The 17,524-nt window shown below is 46.3% G+C and overlaps 1 protein-coding gene and 1 pseudogene across 1 annotated transcript; both read right to left on the bottom strand.

Annotated features, from left to right (window-relative positions):
* Positions 1-6,222: 6,222 nt before the first annotated feature.
* Positions 6,223-8,977, bottom strand: LOC138243388 (interferon-induced very large GTPase 1-like; annotated as a pseudogene).
* A 65-nt stretch (positions 8,978-9,042) lies between these two features.
* LOC138243387 (interferon-induced very large GTPase 1-like) lies at positions 9,043-12,091 on the bottom strand. The gene is made up of 3 exons (XM_069198953.1): positions 12,024-12,091; positions 11,674-11,762; positions 9,043-10,448 (listed from the first exon to the last, which is right to left on the bottom strand). Exons 1-3 carry the CDS (start codon positions 12,089-12,091, stop codon positions 9,043-9,045), a joined length of 1,563 nt encoding a protein of 520 aa, XP_069055054.1.
* Between the last annotated feature and the right edge of the window lie 5,433 nt (positions 12,092-17,524).

Genomic DNA, 17,524 nt, shown 5'->3' with positions numbered 1-17,524 from the left:
GATATTGCTGTTTGATCTGTGCTGTGATGTGGTTGAGTCTGGGTTGTGGTGCTCTAGCAGTGCTGTCCTGAGGCTGGTTAGGGTTGGTGTGGCTCAGGTCGGTGAGCCTCAGGACCAGCTGGCTCAGGGGGCTCTGTTTTGGGTTTAGCTCTTGGCTCAGCAGGGCTTTGTGGTGGTAGGAATTGTGGTCGCTGTTTTTAAGGTGTAGCCAATACTTTAATATTCTTTTCTGTATGTTAATCAATAGTGGGTACTGGCCTAATTCGGCCCTGCACCCGTTGTTAGGTGTTTTTCTCTGCACACGGAGGATGTTTCTACAGATCTCCACGTGCAGAGTTTCTGTGGGGTGTTTGTCCCATTGAGTGTAATCCTGGTCTGTGAGGGGACCCCACACTTCACTGCCATATAGGGCAAGGGGTTGGATTACACTTTCAAATATTTGGAGCCAGATTCTTGTTGGTGGGTTGATGTTGAAGAGCCTCCTTCTTATTGCGTAGAAAGCCCTGAGTGCCTTCTCCCTCAGTGCCTTCACTGTCAGGTCAAAACTCCCGGAAGAGCTGATGGTGAGACCGAGATATGTGTAGCTGGATGTGTGCTCCAATGTGTTGTTGTTCAGTGTGAATTTGTACCTGTTTCCCTGAGGTCTGGCTTTCTTCTGGAAAACCATAACTCTGGTCTTGTCCAGATTGACTGTCAGCACCCAGGTCTGACAGTCCTGCTCCAGCAGTGCCAGGTTCTGCTGTTCTGGGTCCAGATGGGCTGTCAGTGCCCAGGTCTGACAGTCCTGCTGCAGCAGTGCCAGGTTCTGCTGTTCTGTGTCCAGATGGGCTGTCAGTGCAGCAGTGCCAGGTTCTGCTGTTCTGGGTCCAGATTGACAGTCAGCGCCCAGGTCTGACAGTACTGCTCCAGCAGTGCCAGGTTCTGCTGCTCTGGGTCCAGATTGACAGCCAGATTGACTGCAGCCCCTGTTCTGTGGGCGACAGCAGGACCAGGTCATCTGCGTAGAGCAGGAACTTGATTTCTGTGTGGTGTAGTGTGAGACCAGGAGGTGCAGACTGCTCCAACATTCCTGCTAATTCGTTGATATAGATATTGAACAGTGTTGGGCCTCTCTCTCCCCTTTCCCCTTACTATCTCCTCTCTCTCCCCCTCATTCTCTCTCCTCTCTCTTTCTCCCCTCACTCTCTCCCCTCTCTCTCCCCTCTCTCTCCCCTCTCTCTCCTTACTCTCTCCCCTCTCTCCTTTCTCTAACAGGGACTGGAGGAGAGGCAGCAGCAGAGGGAGACAGAGCTGAGGCAGCAGCAGAGGGAGACAGAGCTGAGGCAGGAGCAGGAGGAGAGACAGAGACAGCAGCAGAGGGAGGCAGAGCTGAGGCAGGAGCTGGAGGAGAGGCAGAGGCAGCAGCAGAGGGAGGCAGAGCTGAGGCAGGAGCTGGAGGAGATACAGAGGCAGCAGGAGAGGGTGGCAGAGCTGAGGCAGGAGCTGGAGGAGATACAGAGGCAGCAGCAGAGGGAGTCAGAGCTGAGGCAGGAGCTGGAGGAGATACAGAGGCAGCAGCAGAGGGAGACAGAGCTGAGGCAGGAGCTGGAGGAGATACAGAGGCAGCAGCAGAGGGAGTCAGAGCTGAGGCAGGAGCTGGAGGAGATACAGAGGCAGCAGCAGAGGGAGACAGAGCTGAGGCAGGAGCTGGAGGAGAAGCAGCAGCAGAGGGAGGCAGAGCTGAAGCAGGAGCTGGAGGAGAAGCAGCAGCAGAGGGAGGCAGAGCTGAGGCAGGAGCTGGAGGAGAGGCAGCAGCAGAGGGAGGCAGAGCTGAGGCAGGAGCTGGAGGAGATACAGCAGTGGAGGCAGAAGAAATGGGCCCGGCCGAGGCAGAGGAGAGAGGAAGGCGCGCCGGACTCCGCCCAGCTCGGCCCGAAGCTGAGAATCCAGTACAAGCCTCCGCGCCGTGTTTTCCGCCGTAAGTACGCCTCCCGCTGGCACAGCCCTGCCACGACCAGAGCCTCGCGCCCTCAGTGCCTTCCTTACACTTCTGTATAGCGCCTTGCTGGACCCTCCCCTCAGAGCTCTTCCCAGGTCATGGGGAATCCCACTACCACCACCAGTGTGCAGCCCCCACCTGGAGGATGCTCCAGTCCGCTCCGCCCACAGCTGCTCTCTGGGGGGGAGGAGAGCAGAGGGATGCTCGTCACCCGCTGTGCTGCTCCCGTATTCCAGCCCCGTTTTCCCTGTGTTTTCCAGGATCCGGGACCGAAGGGACCGGGCCGGACTCGGGACACGTCCCGAGTGCAGCAGCCGGACAGCAGAGAAGCATCGCGCTGCAGCCTGCAGTAGCGTCGACAGCCAGCGACACACCCCACACAGAGACCCTCATCCAGGCAACTTAATCCACACAGAGACCTCATCCAGGCAACTTAATCCACACAGAGACCTCATCCAGCCAATTTAATCAGGACAGAGACCCACATCCACGCAACTTAATCCAGACAGAGACCTCAACCAGGCAATTTACTCGAGACATCAGTCATCTGTGATCCAAGTCCACCATCTATTATAGACCCTCATCCAGGCAATTTAATCCACACAGACCCTCATCCAGGCAATTTAATCGAGACAGAGACCTCAACCAGGCAATTTAATCGAGACAGAGACCCTCATCCAGGCAATTTAATCGAGACAGCACCCTGATCAAGACAGCAGTTAAATCCAGACAGCAATCTCATCCGTGTTATTTCATCTCTGCCAGTGTGACTTTTGCAACTCCTGCTCTTAAAAAAGATGTATTCGGATTCTGAAGATTCTGACTTTGTAATGACAATACAGTGCCTTGCGAAAGTATTCGGCCCCCTTGAACTTTTCAACCTTTTGCCACATTTCAGGCTTCAAACATAAAGATATAAATTTTTTATTTTATGTGAAGAATCACCAACAAGTGGGACACAATTGTGAAGTGGAACGAAATCTATTGGATTTTTGAAACTTTTTTAACTAATAAAAAAATGAAAAGTGGGGCGTGCAAAATTATTCGGCCCCTTTACTTTCAGTGCAGCAAACTCACTCCAGAAGTTCAGCGAGGATCTCTGAATGATCCAATGTTGTCCTAAATGACTGATGGTGATAAATAGAATCCACCTGTGTGTAATCAAGTCTCTGTATAAATGCACCTGCTCTGTGATAGTCTCAAGGTTCTGTTGAAAGCGCAGAGAGCATCATGAAGACCAAGGAACACACCAGGCAGGTCCGTAATACTGTTGTGGAGAAGTTTAAAGCCGGATTTGGATACAAAAAGATTTCCCAAGCTTCAAACATCCCAAGGAGCACTGTGCAAGCGATCATCTTGAAATGGAAGGAGTATCAGACCACTGCAAATCTACCAAGACCTGGCCGTCCCTCTAAACTTTCAGCTCAGACAAGGAGAAGACTGATCAGAGATGCAGCCAAGAGGCCCATGATCACTCTGGATGAACTGCAGAGAACTACAGCTGAGGTGGGAGAGTCTGTCCATAGGACAACAATCAGTCTTACACTGTACAAATCTGGCCTTTATGGAAGAGTGGCAAGAAGAAAGCCATTTCTCAAAGATATCCATAAAAAGTCTCGTCTAAAGTTTGCCACAAGCCACCTGGGAGACACCCCAAACATGTGGAAGAAGGTGCTCTGGTCAGATGAAACCAAAATCGAACTTTTTGGCCACAATGCAAAACGATATGTTTGGCGTAAAAGCAACACAGCTCATCACCCTCAACACACCATCCCCACTGTCAAATATGGTGGTGGCAGCATCATGGTTTGGGCCTGCTTTTCTTCAGCAGGGACAGGGAAGATGGTTAAAATTGAGGGGAAGATGGATGCAGCCAAATACAGGACCATTCTGGATGAAAACCTGTTGGAGTCTGCAAAAGACCTGAAACTGGGACGGAGATTTATCTTCCAACAAGACAATGATCCCAAACATACAGCAAAATCTACAAAGGAATGGTTCACAAATAAACGTATCCAGGTGTTTGAATGGCCAAGTCAAAGTCCAGACCTGAATCCAATCGAGAATCTGTGGAAAGAGCTGAAAACTGCTGTTCACAAACGCTCTCCATCCAACCTCACTGAGCTCGAGCTGTTTTGCAAGGAAGAATGGGCAAGAATTTCAGTCTCTCGATGTGCAAAACTGATAGAGACATACCCCAAGCGACTTGCAGCTGTAATCGCAGCAAAAGGTGGCTCTACAAAGTATTAACGCAAGGGGGCCGAATAATTTTGCACGCCCCACTTTTCATTTTTTTATTAGTTAAAAAAGTTTCAAAAATCCAATAGATTTCGTTCCACTTCACAATTGTGTCCCACTTGTTGGTGATTCTTCACATAAAATAAGAAATTTATATCTTTATGTTTGAAGCCTGAAATGTGGCAAAAGGTTGAAAAGTTCAAGGGGGCCGAATACTTTCGCAAGGCACTGTAATAACTGTGATCATAAGAATATGAAAAGCATAATAAAGACTGAAATGTTGGCTGTGCCCTCTTGAAATCTCTCTCCCAGAGCTTGTCAGGTGCGGAAGGAAGAACGGGCGGTAAGGTTTTGGGAGAGCAGATCCCATTTTCCGGTGGAATCTTCCGAGCCAAAACGTAACCTAGCATCTCTTTAAATAAAAAAAATCAACAGACAGACGCACTTTAATTCTATAAACAACCTTTACTTCCTTTAAATTCAATACAATCATAAGAAACAAATCAGATCATCAAAACCAAATAAGCGTTTGGCGCCTACAGCCCTGAATTGGAAAAAATGCTTCGAAAACAGATGGATGAACTATAAAAGTTACAACTGAGCAGTAATTCACACAACAGCATCAAATAGCAAACTGCAGGCATCAGATAGCATGGAAAATAACTCAGTCATCTATTATAAAGCTAGTCTTAAGGCTAAAGAATTTTTATACTAAAGTCTTGCTCTGAGTAAACATGCAGCAGTATATAAAATATCATTGGATTATAGAGCCTTGTAACTAAGATATGCTATTAAAGAATTGTTAAGATCTGTTTTGAAAATGGAGAAATAAACTTCATGCAAAATGCGAGTTAATCTCTGATGTTGCTTAAATACCCAATTTCTATGGAATTGGTCCATTTTTCAGTACAATGTACCATCGATGTCCCCTGGCTGTAGTTTGGTGTCCCACTGTTTCCCTCCTCTTCTGTCTCTGGAGTGAAGCACTGCCGGGTTTATGAGGCCCACGTCATGTGATCCAAGTCCACCAATCGCAACCAGACACCGGGCCATGAGGCTTTAAGACAGGTGTGCTTCAGCACAGGAAGTGACATCGACACTGTGTGTTGTGCACCCACCCAATCTGACTGGAGACAGAATAACTGGAAAACAGACAAAATAATCTAACAACCCAGTGAATATGGCTTAATACCTAAGAAACATTCAGAAATGAAATGAGAAATTATATAACAAACAAATAATCTTAGAGAAAATCTGATGAAGCAGTATAAAAAATGGATGAAAATAAACAAAACACAAGGTCACAATTGTCTTAAAATACCCAAGGTTTAAAACGGCAAAATATGGGATTGAAAGTTTGACCATGGGTTCTCCGACAATCTTGCACAATAACTGTTATCTCTAGCATGTCACGTTTCTTATACCAATCTTTCACTTTTTTTGTAATTGCATTACAGAATCAATTTTTGACTTCCTCAGGCTTGTGTTGCACCCATGAATACCAGTGTTCACCAAAAGAGGACCAGCTCCGTGAAACATTACTCTATTTGTTCTTAAACATGAACTTATGCACTGGCCTGATTTGCTGCGTTTTTCGAGGTCTTGTGGATGGACATGCTTCTTTTCACTGTCCAGAGAGCTCCACAATTTCACCGGTGCATCTATCTCCGCATGGTCATACGTGTTAAATGTCTTCAGTTCTTCTATTGCGGATTTCTTGTCAATAGTTTTCCAGTATTCTGGTATCTCTCCTTTACCTTGAAAGGTCTTGCTATAACGCTTCTCCAGCTTGTCTTTAAAGGCACAGATGAACCACTTCCAATACATCTGTGCAGAGTTATCTGGGGTGATGTGCCATCTATTGAAGGGTGGACCTGCTTCTCTGTATCTCCTCCACGGAGTTTCTCTTGATTCGTCGTTATTGGGCAGGAAAGTCCCATCACTGCAGACGGAGGTGGTACAGATCTCTATGGAGAAGTTCTGAGTGCCGTGGTGAAACCAGCCATTCACAGCCCTGGGGCGATGAAATTGGACACAGTGATCTGTAGAGTGGTCAGGGATACTGTTGGTACAAACAGCGCAACAGAGAGGGCACTGCTCCCAGCACCCATTGAGCTGCTTCGACAGAATGTAATCGGGGCTTTCCCAGAACTTGTTGATGTCTACTCCACCTTTGGTTTCTTCTGATAAAGTGTGATGCATCGCTATGATGGATTCATATACCTTTTCTTTCAGACACTGCAGGTCAATGTCCTCTTTCTCAATAGCCCTAAAGTAATTCCGTGGAATGTCCATGTCACTCCCCAGTTCTGAACAAAATTCATCCAGCCACATGGAGACATTGCCCTGCTTATCTTCAACAAGCCCTGTTACTTTACAAACTGTGAATATAATGCGGTCTATCAGATATGTGAGATTATCGGTCAAGATCTCAGTAATTCTCTCCCTCCCACTGTGTTTACAGTATTTTTCAACACAGTCTGTTATATACCTGTCAAAACAATCCTTTGGTGCAACAAAGTATTCTTCATACAAATCAAATCTCTCCTTCTCAGCCAGGTATATCAGTAGGTGATTTTCCAGGTTGGATCTATTACTGTTGAAAGCTGGATGGGTCGACCTCATCTCGCCTGCAATTCTGATGCCAATTTTTTCATACACTGCCTGCTGGACAGCGGTTTTCAGTTTTCCATGAAGGAAATCAACAAGAATGTTGAGGGCTGTGCTTTGTTGGCAGAAACTCTTAAAGATTTGTAGATATTCCTCTCTCTTGCTTTTGAAGTACAGCATTGGGTCGTTTGCCTTCTTGAATGCTTCCTGCTTTACCTTGAACTGTTCTGCTGCAAACACACAAAGATGGGCAAATAACTCGATTCTGTAGTTATCTGTTAATGCAAAGTGTTTTGTATGTTCTTCAAAGTCTTTGATCCCTGATTGTATTAGATTTAGTATTGCATTGATGTAGCCCTCATTAAAGTCCAGTATCACATCCTGCAGATCATCAATGTATTGTTAAATTGTTTTCGATATACTTGCTGAAAGATGGATTACACTTTCTTCATCTGTTGGAGTAAAAGAGTGTGTAAAAATTCCATATTTGGATTTTTTATGAATGTGTTTTTTCTCATCAAACTGAAAGGTTTGGGGACGCTCAGTAATTACTTGTCTGGAATTTGCTTTTGTTTTAAATGTTTCACAAAAGATTTTTTCCACTGCTGCATCGATGTTGACGTCTTTCTCTGCAGGGGTCTTTGAGGCAACTCTGGTCATCAGTTCCACCCAGAGTTTCTCAAACTCTTTATCCATTGTCTCATCACACTCGCTAATTAGATTAGAAGCCAGACATCTGCTTTTTGCGAGCAGCTCTGCCAGGTACTGGGATTTCTTTTGATCCAGTCCTGATCTAGACTTACGTTGTGCAATCCATTTTTTACATCTCCTCTGGGTGTCCTCGATGAGCTCCTCTTTCACTGTCTGTAATCTGAAATCAAAGTTATTTTTCCACTGATTCAATATATGTGGATATTTCTCCTTTTTAAAGTACTCTTCAGTTTCTTCTGAAATGGCTTTTGCCTGCTGCTCAAACGACTTTTTAATGCTTGAGCTGTCTACTGCTTGCACTTGATCACTCATGATTTGGTGCCGCAGTGTCCTTTGCAGGTCAAGACCACATTTTCTCAGCTGCCATGTCCAATTACCACAATTTACTTCTAACCTCTTATAAACCATGACTTCCAAACTGTTTCGAAAGCTGAAAACAAAGTTTTCCCCTAGCAGTGCATTCCACATGGCCACTATCCGCAATTTCATTTCTGAGATAGAAGCAAATCTACAGTCCGACTTCCATTCTCTTATTCCGAGTATTGTGCTCTTCAGTTCTTGGACGTTTTCGCTGTAGCTTGGGTTGGGAGGTGCTGTTGATGGGTTTCCTTCAAAAAGATTTTTGAAAAAGTAAACGTGCTTTGTTATGTCAAATTGAATGATGTCATTAAAACTTGTAGCATCAAACCCTTCTTCACTGGCTGCAATGCGAGCCATTTCATCCAGTGTCTCCTGTAGGCGCATCCTTCCTGTCATATTGTCTTCACTGGCAGATGGTTCTGCAACATTTTGATGCACAAAAAGGCAGCTTGGAGTGATACTGACTCTCTTCATCCTCATAAAAGCCTGGACACAAATCTGAAGAATATCTTGCATATCCAGTAAGCTCTCTCCCATGATGTTAATTAGGGTTGCATCAGCTATTCCAACGATAAATGTAGCGAGTTCATTGTCATGGGCCAGTGCAGTTGCATTATTAATCTCCGGTGATCGAAGGCCTTCTGTGTCCACTATTAGGACAAAGTCATACTGCAACTCATCTCTGATCTTTTGATCCACTGTCACTTACTGCATGAATGCTCCTCTTGTGCATCTTCCTGCACTCACTGGAAAGTGAAGACCAAACATAGTGTTCAGTAATGTGGACTTGCCAGAGCTTTGAACACCAAGAATGGACAGAACAAATATCTGTTTGTCACCAACTTTATGGATCAGTTTGTCCAGCACTGCTTCGATCCATCCAAGAGGGACGTAGGAAGCATCCCCATCCATCAGTTCAAGAGGATATCCTGCGATCAACATTTCAGCCCCTATCCCTGGAAGAGCAGTAAGATACTGTTTTTCATCTGCCATATCTGGTGACATTTTCAAAGCTTCATAGATCTGACTGACTTCTCGCAACAAATGCTGAAGGCCAAAGTTTGAAGCATCGAGTTCCCGAGATATATTCTCTGCTGTCTTTTGCAATTGACTTTCATCGCCTCCGTTTGAGGTGCGCTGCGATTTCATGTCCACCCATGTTGAGTAGTAGAGCGCTGAAGTTTAGTGAGTGAATCTGTGGTAAGATCATCCAGGAGTGTTCCTAACCACTGTAGCATGTACAGTTTAGTGTCCGGAGAAAGTGAAGAGGAGCCGAGACACTCCAGGAAGGATCTCATGAGGTTGTTGAGAGGGAAAGCTTTGCCCAGCTGTTCTTTGCGTAAGTCTTCTTTCTTAGCTTGGATTTTACTCTTTTGCTGCTCAATACTGGTAAAGGCACTAGACTGTAGTCGATAAGACTCTTTATCTTTCCTGCACCATTCATACCAGAGATCACCTTGTAATGGTAGAAATGTCCTTTTCACATTGGCCAGGTCTTCTTTCTTTATTAGATCCATAAGTCTCTGGGCAATTTCATGACCTTCTCTGCATTTCTCATTGACTTCATCTGTTACAATGCTATGTCGTCTGGCTACTTCTATGCAGGCTTTTAAAGAGCACTTTTTATCCTTAGTACCTAGAAAATGTTTGATGTGAGAAATGATTTCATCTGTTAACTGGGCTTCATTCTTATTGTGAACTGCAAGTTTCACCTTAGTTGGATTAGGTCTGTGAGCAACCTTTTCTTTTTCTGCAAAGAGACAGATGACCGGTGTGGAGCTCTTGAGGAGAGAAGAGAGGGTCTCTTTTCTGGTGTCATTCAAAGAGGATTCCGAAACCAGAACCACGATAACAGCACTGACTTCCTGCAGAAACGCGATCTGCTCCTTGTGGTTGCTGGCGTCGCCGTGCAGATTAGTGAACGCCACGCAGCTGTTAAGAACGTCGTCTTCCATTCCACCTGGCCAGTACCACGCAATCTCCACCAGCCCATCTGTGAGAAGGCATTCCCTCGTACTGCCTTTGCAGTGCCGGTGGAAGAAAACATTGTGCTTCTGTCTGTTGATTACGCTGTTCAGGATTTTCGATTTAGATGTTGGGCATATTCCAAACCTAATGAAAGACACTATCGGTACAGATGCCTGGAACAAAAGTCCGCTTTTGACACTGTCTTTATTGGCACCTTTACTTTTCCAGCTCTTCTTAACCTGCTGAAATGCCCACATGGGAAATTCGGTCGTATTGTTTCGTGGGTCAGGTACTAGCAGAGGCAGGGCATATTGGCACTTGGTCAGTTTCATACACATCCACTGCCTCAGGAAATCGCTAGCACAAAGGAACACAGCCATCTGAATATCCATGGGATGGATCTGCAATTCTTCCTCTGTGTCATCATCACACACATTTGTATCACCCACGAAATCATCGACATCACAGCTGACCTCTGCACTCTTGTGATGTGGCTGCCCTTTTTCCTTGACGCACAGCACACTCCTGGCTCGGTAGTCCAGCATCATGAGCTTGTACAGGTAATAAAAAGACAGCTCCTCTTCTGCGGATGGCTGAGTGTTATTCAATGATAACTTGTTTACAGTTAGTACATCTGGCTTTGTCAATTTTTGCAAAATAGAACTTCTGGAGTCCGAGTCTTTCCAGTAGTTTCATAAAAATATATGCTTTCTCCCCTGCTCCTGACGGCTGGGTTCCAATGCTCTCCTCTTTGTTTCTCGTGCCCAAGACGCTCGGCTTGTCCTCTTGTTCCCCCACCTGCAGCTGCCGCTTGCCTTCTTGTGAGGATTCGGAGAAGCGGATCTCTGTACACAGGAATACTTTGTCCAGCTGTTGTATCTCATTTTTCTCCGTCCCCAAGACGATGGAGTGTAGCTCTTTTTCAATTCTCTCCCAGTCTTGACGTGGACTGTCACAGTCCAGTATTGCAGAAAGGTCACTGGGAGAGGTCTCTCTGAAGTGTGCTTTAAAGAACTCCAGTCGTCTCCCCTTCTCTTCATAAGAAACTTTTCCTCCGTCAGAGGATATTGAAAGGGCTAAATGCCACAAGAAAGCCAGGGCTCTATCTGCACTCTTAGCACTCAGCTGGATGTACTGGGTATGTTTACTGAGCAGTGTTTCCTCAATGAAGTCAATTTCCGCCCACCCAAGAAGGTGAGAAAATATACCATCTTTTGCACTATATCCCAAAATGTTGACGATGGAAAGGATTAGCATCTCTTCCCTGTATTGATTGGTCTCACTTTGCGTTCTCAGCAATGAGTTCAATGAGAGCAAGACTGTAAGTGTTGCTTTGATTTTTGCTTCCTGAACACTTTCCAGGTCACAGTGTGAAAATCTTTCACCTCTGGTCTCTTCTTTAGCTGTCTTGAGAATTTCTATGAAATGTGACAAATCAGCAACAACAACATCTTTGTGGATCTTCTCAGCGGACTGATGAGCCCATTTCAGTATTTGGGCCTTACTTGGGAAGCTTTTCACCTGAAACGAATAAGGCTCAATTAAATCACACATCAGTGCCCTGAGAGTTGTGGTTTCTGCAGGAGCAAGATGCTTGTTTTCTTGAGTCACTTGAAGTAAAAAATCTTGAAAGATATTGTCAGAAAGACATGATTCTACCCAAATAGCATGGCTTCCCGTTTTTACATACAACTTAATCTTGAATTCGAGTAATTCTTTTAGGCGCGCTTCACTGTCTGACGTCTGCCTGCCCCTCATGGAACTGAGAAGATTTTTAACGTCTGTGACTGCAGAGAGCACATTCTCACCCCATAGTGTCTCGGGGCTCAAGTTTGTGATCGACTTGTACGCTTCCCTGAGAGTGTTGCTCAGCATTGTGACGTCTTTAAAATCCTTTCTGTGAGCGGAGAGGATGATTTCCCAAACAGGCATGAGAGTTACTCCTCTGTCGATGACACACCAGGTTCTGTTACTGGATACAAGAGCAGATCTCCACTGTAGGTAGTTATCTGTTTCAGCTGGACCCCCAGTTTTACTCACAGAGAGCTGGATTTTGTTCAGAAGAGCTTCACTTTGCCCTCCAGAAAGGAATTCCTTCAGTTCAGATGAAAGGAACCCCGCATTGACCTCAGCGGTCAACAAGGAAGCTACACTGCACCGAAAGCCAATGTAGGCGGACAGGACCTGAGACATGACTCCCTCCACCTCTGTGAGCTCGTTGTTCATGATGCCCTCAGCAGCTGCCTTCCAGCAGAACCTCCAGCCAAAGTGAAAAGGACCCTGGTTCACATGGGACCCAAACCTTTCAAAATACTGGCGAACTTCGGCAGTGAATTCAGAAGTTTTCTGAGCTTTGTTAATATTCAGCAGAATTTTTTCCAGGTTCTGCAGCTCACGCAAAGCTGCAGTTGATAGTTTCACCTGTTCCTTAGCAATAAAGGCAAAAGCCAGGGGTATGTACTTGTACACTGTAGTGCACTTGTAGGAGACCTCACAAGAAGACGCGCGTTTCTCTCCGAATTCTTCTGAATTGCGTTTTTCTCTTGTGCCCGCTAGGCTGACACCGCGGACACCAGTAGATACCGCGCAGTTGCTGCTGAAGCCGAGCCTTTCCACAATCTTCATGAAAAGCGTCTGAGATTCAAGGGTTGAAAAGTCTCTCTGTGCATAAAAGGAGCTCTGCTCTGGACCCTTCAGGCAGAACAGTTTCGGGACCTGAATGAGCTGCTGTCTTTTCTCCAGCATGTCCTCCAGTTTCCCAGTTTTAAATACCCCCTCCAGAGCCAGGCCACCAGACGCATGCAGCAACACCTCCTCGCTGGAGACACGTTCTGGAGGATTACGGGGAGTGATGTCTAGAACAGCGAGCTGCTGCAAGATGCTTTCTAGTTCCTTCCGAGGCTGTCGAGACTGCCCTAGAGATGAGCATAGCTCCTTCGCTCTTGCTTCAAGATCTGTGTGGCCGTGTTCTTTTTCCGTTCTGATCAGTTCAGTGAGAGCCCGTTTTGTTTTCTCTAGTTTCTCCTGCAGTCTCTCCATTTGCTCTTCCGCCAGGTCGCTAGATTTCACATTTGGATCGGGAGTTCTGACAAGTTTGTGAAGAGCACTTTTCTCCCACACTTCTCGCACGTGCAGTTCTAACTTTGCGTACTCCTCCTCCGTGACAAACTGTAAAGAGTTTGTGTTTGTAAGATGGAGACTATGTAGCTTTGGTAGCCAGTACTCTGCTTCGAGGCCCACGCTTTCAAGCTCTTTGGAAAGTTCCGCCTGTTTTTGGTCCATCGATCTTTTCAAATCTTCACTTTCCATACTTATTTGAAAAAAACAGAGACATTTGTCTATCAACAAGGTGACCAAATTCCCCAAAACGCGTCCCATTTCTCTTGTCTGCTCCTTTCCCCCATTTCAAATAGCCATCTTAGATCGCACAATTATTTGGTCAAAATGTAAATGATTTTTTGTAGACTCACTGCATCAATACAGTAACAGACAATCGAATTACGGTGTCATAATGACACCGATAATGATAAATATTTAGTCAATGACAAATATTTAGTGAAAAGCAGTATCAGGTAAAATAAAGTAGAAATTCCCTATATCATGAAAATATACTTTTTTCCAGTATTCGCTCTAAACATTACTTAACTATCTATTGTCAAAATGATCATTAGAGATGTTTTTACTGTTTAAGAAGTATAACTACGTATAACACTAGGTGACCTCCAAATCTGCTGTACTGACAGGCCTCCCGGGTACGAACCGCAGAGAGTTATCTTTTGTCCACAAAAACACCTTGTCTACATATCTGGAAATAAATGGGTTTTTTTTTCTCTCCAATTAGGAACATAATTCATCACTTGAAGACCCTTCGTAAGGTAAAACTGAATAAACCCAAAAACGAAAATCCCTTCACCTGTAAAATCTTCCTGTTCATTCACAGAATTCATTCCCAGATCAATATTTATCCTGACAGAACACTGAATCATCCATGTAGGAGTGGCAATAGCTCATCTCCAATTTACCCTGCTATAGTAGTTATCTTGCCGTAAACGTTTAACTTTTGTGGGAGGCTGTAAAGTCACATTACCTCACTAGGTGTCTTAAAATCACTGTGTGGGTAAAGGACCTATCTCCGTTCAAATGCACCTACCCACGTGTAACTGGAATTAACTGCCTGCTGAAAAAACACAGGGCTGTAAAACCTTCTACCAGCATGTCTTATATCCAGCAGCCATCTCACCCTGCAGCTCCCAGCTGGCAGCCCCCTCCTCACTGGAGCCCAGCAGGTGGGAGCCCGGCCAGTACCTGGAGGGGAGGCTCCTGGGAAAAACTAAGGTTGCTGCTGGGAGAGGTGTTAGTGGGGCCAGCAGGGGGCGCTCTCACCCTGCGTTCTGTGTGGGTCCTGATGCCCCAGTATAGTGACGGGGGACACTGGGCTGTAAACAAGCGCCGTCCTTCGGATGAGACGTCAAACAGAGGTCCTGACTCTCTGTGGTCATTAACAATCCCGGGGTGTTTCTGGAGAAGAGTAGGGGTGTTACCCCAGTGTCCTGGCTTGATTCCCTCCCTGGTCTTGACCCATCAGGGCCTCCTAATCACCCCCCTCTCTGACCCACGGAGAGCTGGTGTGTGGGGAGCGTTCTGGCGCACTATGGCTGCCGTCGCATCATCCAGGTGGGGCTGCACACTGGTGTTGGTAGTGGGATTCCCCATGACCTGTCAAGAGCTTTGAGTGGAGTGTCCAGAAAAGCGCTATATAAGTGTAAGCAATTATTATTATTGTGTCTTGTAAACCAGCTCCTTATTGGACGAAGTGTATTACCAGTCAGCAGTGAATCAACTGATGCAGAAGTCGTGGTAGGTAATCTTTTGCTTAAAAATCACATGGTTTGCAAGAATGTGACAAGCTTTTGTTTTTTAATTTTAAATTACTATGGAATACTTTCATGGGTATACAGTTGATCAGAATATGTAGCACCTCTTCAATATATGTCATGTCTAGGAGTTGATACCTCCTTGTGATTATTATTTTCTATACACCCGTCTCCCCACTGCTCTCTCCAGTCCAGGGTCACAGACTGGGGCAGCTGGAGTCTGTCCCAGCAAGCAACAGGCACAAGGCAGGGAACACACTGGACAGAACAGCAGTCCATCACAGGACACACACACACACACACACACACACACACACACACACACACACACACACACACACCTGGACAGGACACCAGTCCATCACAGGACACATACTCACACACCCTGGAGAGGACAGCAGTCTATCACAGGACACACACACACACACACACAACACACACACACACACACACACACACACACACACACACACTCACACTCACACTCACACTCACACACACCCTGGACAGGACACCAGTCCATCACAGGACACACACACTTACACACCCTGGACAGGACACCAGTCCATCACAGGACACACACACACACCCTGGACGGGACACACACTCACACCAGGGCCAGTTTTCCCAGAAGCGAATTCACCCAACAGCCTGTCATTGGACTGTGGGAGGAACCAGAGTCCCCGGAGCAAACCCACATGAACATGCAAACTCCACACAGACAGCACCACAGGTTTAGAATCGATACCGTGCTGCCCCTACAGAGAGACCCCCCTTCTTAATATCCCCTCCCTGTGTAAAATATATATATCCCTGCCTTGACAGCATGTTCGCGATTAATTTCATTAACATCGTTTCCTGTCTTGAGGATAGCAGTTTGCGTCTGCGGTTCGAATATTTCGATCTTCATTGGCTTACATCTCAGGAATCTTCCGAATTCGAAAGCAAGAGCAGGGCGGATGTGTCTTTTCTTTTTCAAGAACAGAGAAAAAATGACGGTGAACATTATTTTGCTACTCAACAGAAGCAGAACTCTGATTGACGCCGGCAGTTTAGCATTCTGAACTGTTTTCGTCATGAAATGCGTTCACACCAACATCAGCGCTTAAGAACGAGTGCGAAAGTGTATTAATTTTAACCCAGAAGGTGTACTGTATAGCGTCCAGAGCATGATACTGTTGTGAAACACCCCGTCCCCGCCTCCAAAATACAGCTTTTGTTCGAGAGCTTGATTTCAAGAGTTTATACACCGGAAGCTTTTGTTTTCATTCCTCATAGCTCGTCATGACGCCATTTCCCCCAACATTACCTGTACAGGGGAAGCCGCTCGCCGGAGACTTGGATCTTGTGTTTGTGCTGGAAACTGATCTCACGTGAACTGTTCCTGACGGCAGTTTGAAATGGTGCAGGTCGCTGTTTCCGCATTTAACTCTGGACAAGGCTCTTAAAACGAAAGTATAAAGTAGAACTTGCAGTTCAGGAAGTGTGTGTGTGTGTGTGTGTGTGACTGTCCTGTGATGGACGGGTGTCCTGTCCAGGGTGTGTGAGTGTGTGTGTGTCCTGTGATGGACTGGTGTCCTGTCCAGGGTGTGTGTGTGTGTCCTGTGATGGACTGGTGTCCTGTCCAGGGTGTGTGTGTGTGTCCTGTGATGGACTGGTGTCCTGTCCAGGGTGTGTGTGTGTGTCCTGTGATGGACTTTATCCTGTCCAGGGTGTGTGTGTGTGTCCTGTGATGGACTGTTGTCCTGTCCAGGGTGTGTGTGAGTGTGTCCTGTGATGGACACACTGGACAGAACAGCAGTCCATCACAGGACACACACACACACACACACACACACACACACACACACACACACACACACACACACACACACCTGGACAGGACACCAGTCCATCACAGGACACATACTCACACACCCTGGAGAGGACAGCAGTCTATCACAGGACACACACACACACACACACACACACACACACACACACACACACCCTGGACAGGACACCAGTCCATCACAGGACACACACACTCACACACCCTGGACAGGACACCAGTCCATCACAGGACACACACACACACCCTGGACGGGACACACACTCACACCAGGGCCAGTTTTCCCAGAAGGTGTACTGTATAGCGTCCAGAGCACGATACTGTTGTGAAACACCCCGTCCCCGCCTCCAAAATACAGCTTTTGTTCGAGAGCTTGATTTCAAGAGTTTATACACCGGAAGCTTTTGTTTTCATTCCTCATAGCTCGTCACGACGCCATTTCCCCCAACATTACCTGTACAGGGGAAGCCGCTCGCCGGAGACTTGGATCTTGTGTTTGTGCTGGAAACTGATCTCACGTGAACTGTACCTGACGGCAGTTTGAAATGGTGCAGGTCGCTGTTTCCGCATTTAACTCTGGACAAGGCTCTTAAAACGAAAGTATAAAGTAGAACTCGCAGTTCAGGAAGTGTGTGGGTTTCCTCAAGATGTGCGTGTGCGTGTGCGTGTGCGTGTGTGTGTGTCCTGTGATGGACAGTTATCCTGTCCAGGGTGTGTGTGTGTGTGACTGTCCTGTGATGGACGGGTGTCCTGTCCAGGGTGTGTGAGTGTGTGTGTGTCCTGTGATGGACTGCTGTCCTGTCCAGTGTGTACCCTGCCTTGTGCCTGTTGCTTGCTGGGACAGACTCCAGCTCCCCCAGTCTGTGACCCTGGACTGGAGAGAGCAGTGGGGAGACGGGTGGATAGAAAATAATAATCACAAGGAGGTATCAACTCCTAGACATGACATATATT

Source organism: Lepisosteus oculatus, chromosome 14, assembly GCF_040954835.1.
Source record: "Lepisosteus oculatus isolate fLepOcu1 chromosome 14, fLepOcu1.hap2, whole genome shotgun sequence".
NCBI lineage: Eukaryota > Metazoa > Chordata > Actinopteri > Semionotiformes > Lepisosteidae > Lepisosteus > Lepisosteus oculatus.
This window is presented reverse-complemented; position numbering and strand designations above follow the sequence as displayed.

Coding starts and splice junctions, on each gene's coding strand:
- LOC138243387 (XM_069198953.1), bottom strand. CDS start 12,091: ATGAACAACGAGCTCACAGAGGTGGAGGGAGTCATGTCTCAGGTCCTG. Junction 11,763..12,023: donor TCCGCCTACATTGGCTTTCG/GTGCAGTGTAGC, acceptor CTCCGCTCACAG/AAAGGATTTTAAAGACGTCA. Junction 10,449..11,673: donor GAGCCCCGAGACACTATGGG/GTGAGAATGTGC, acceptor AGCCATCCGCAG/AAGAGGAGCTGTCTTTTTAT.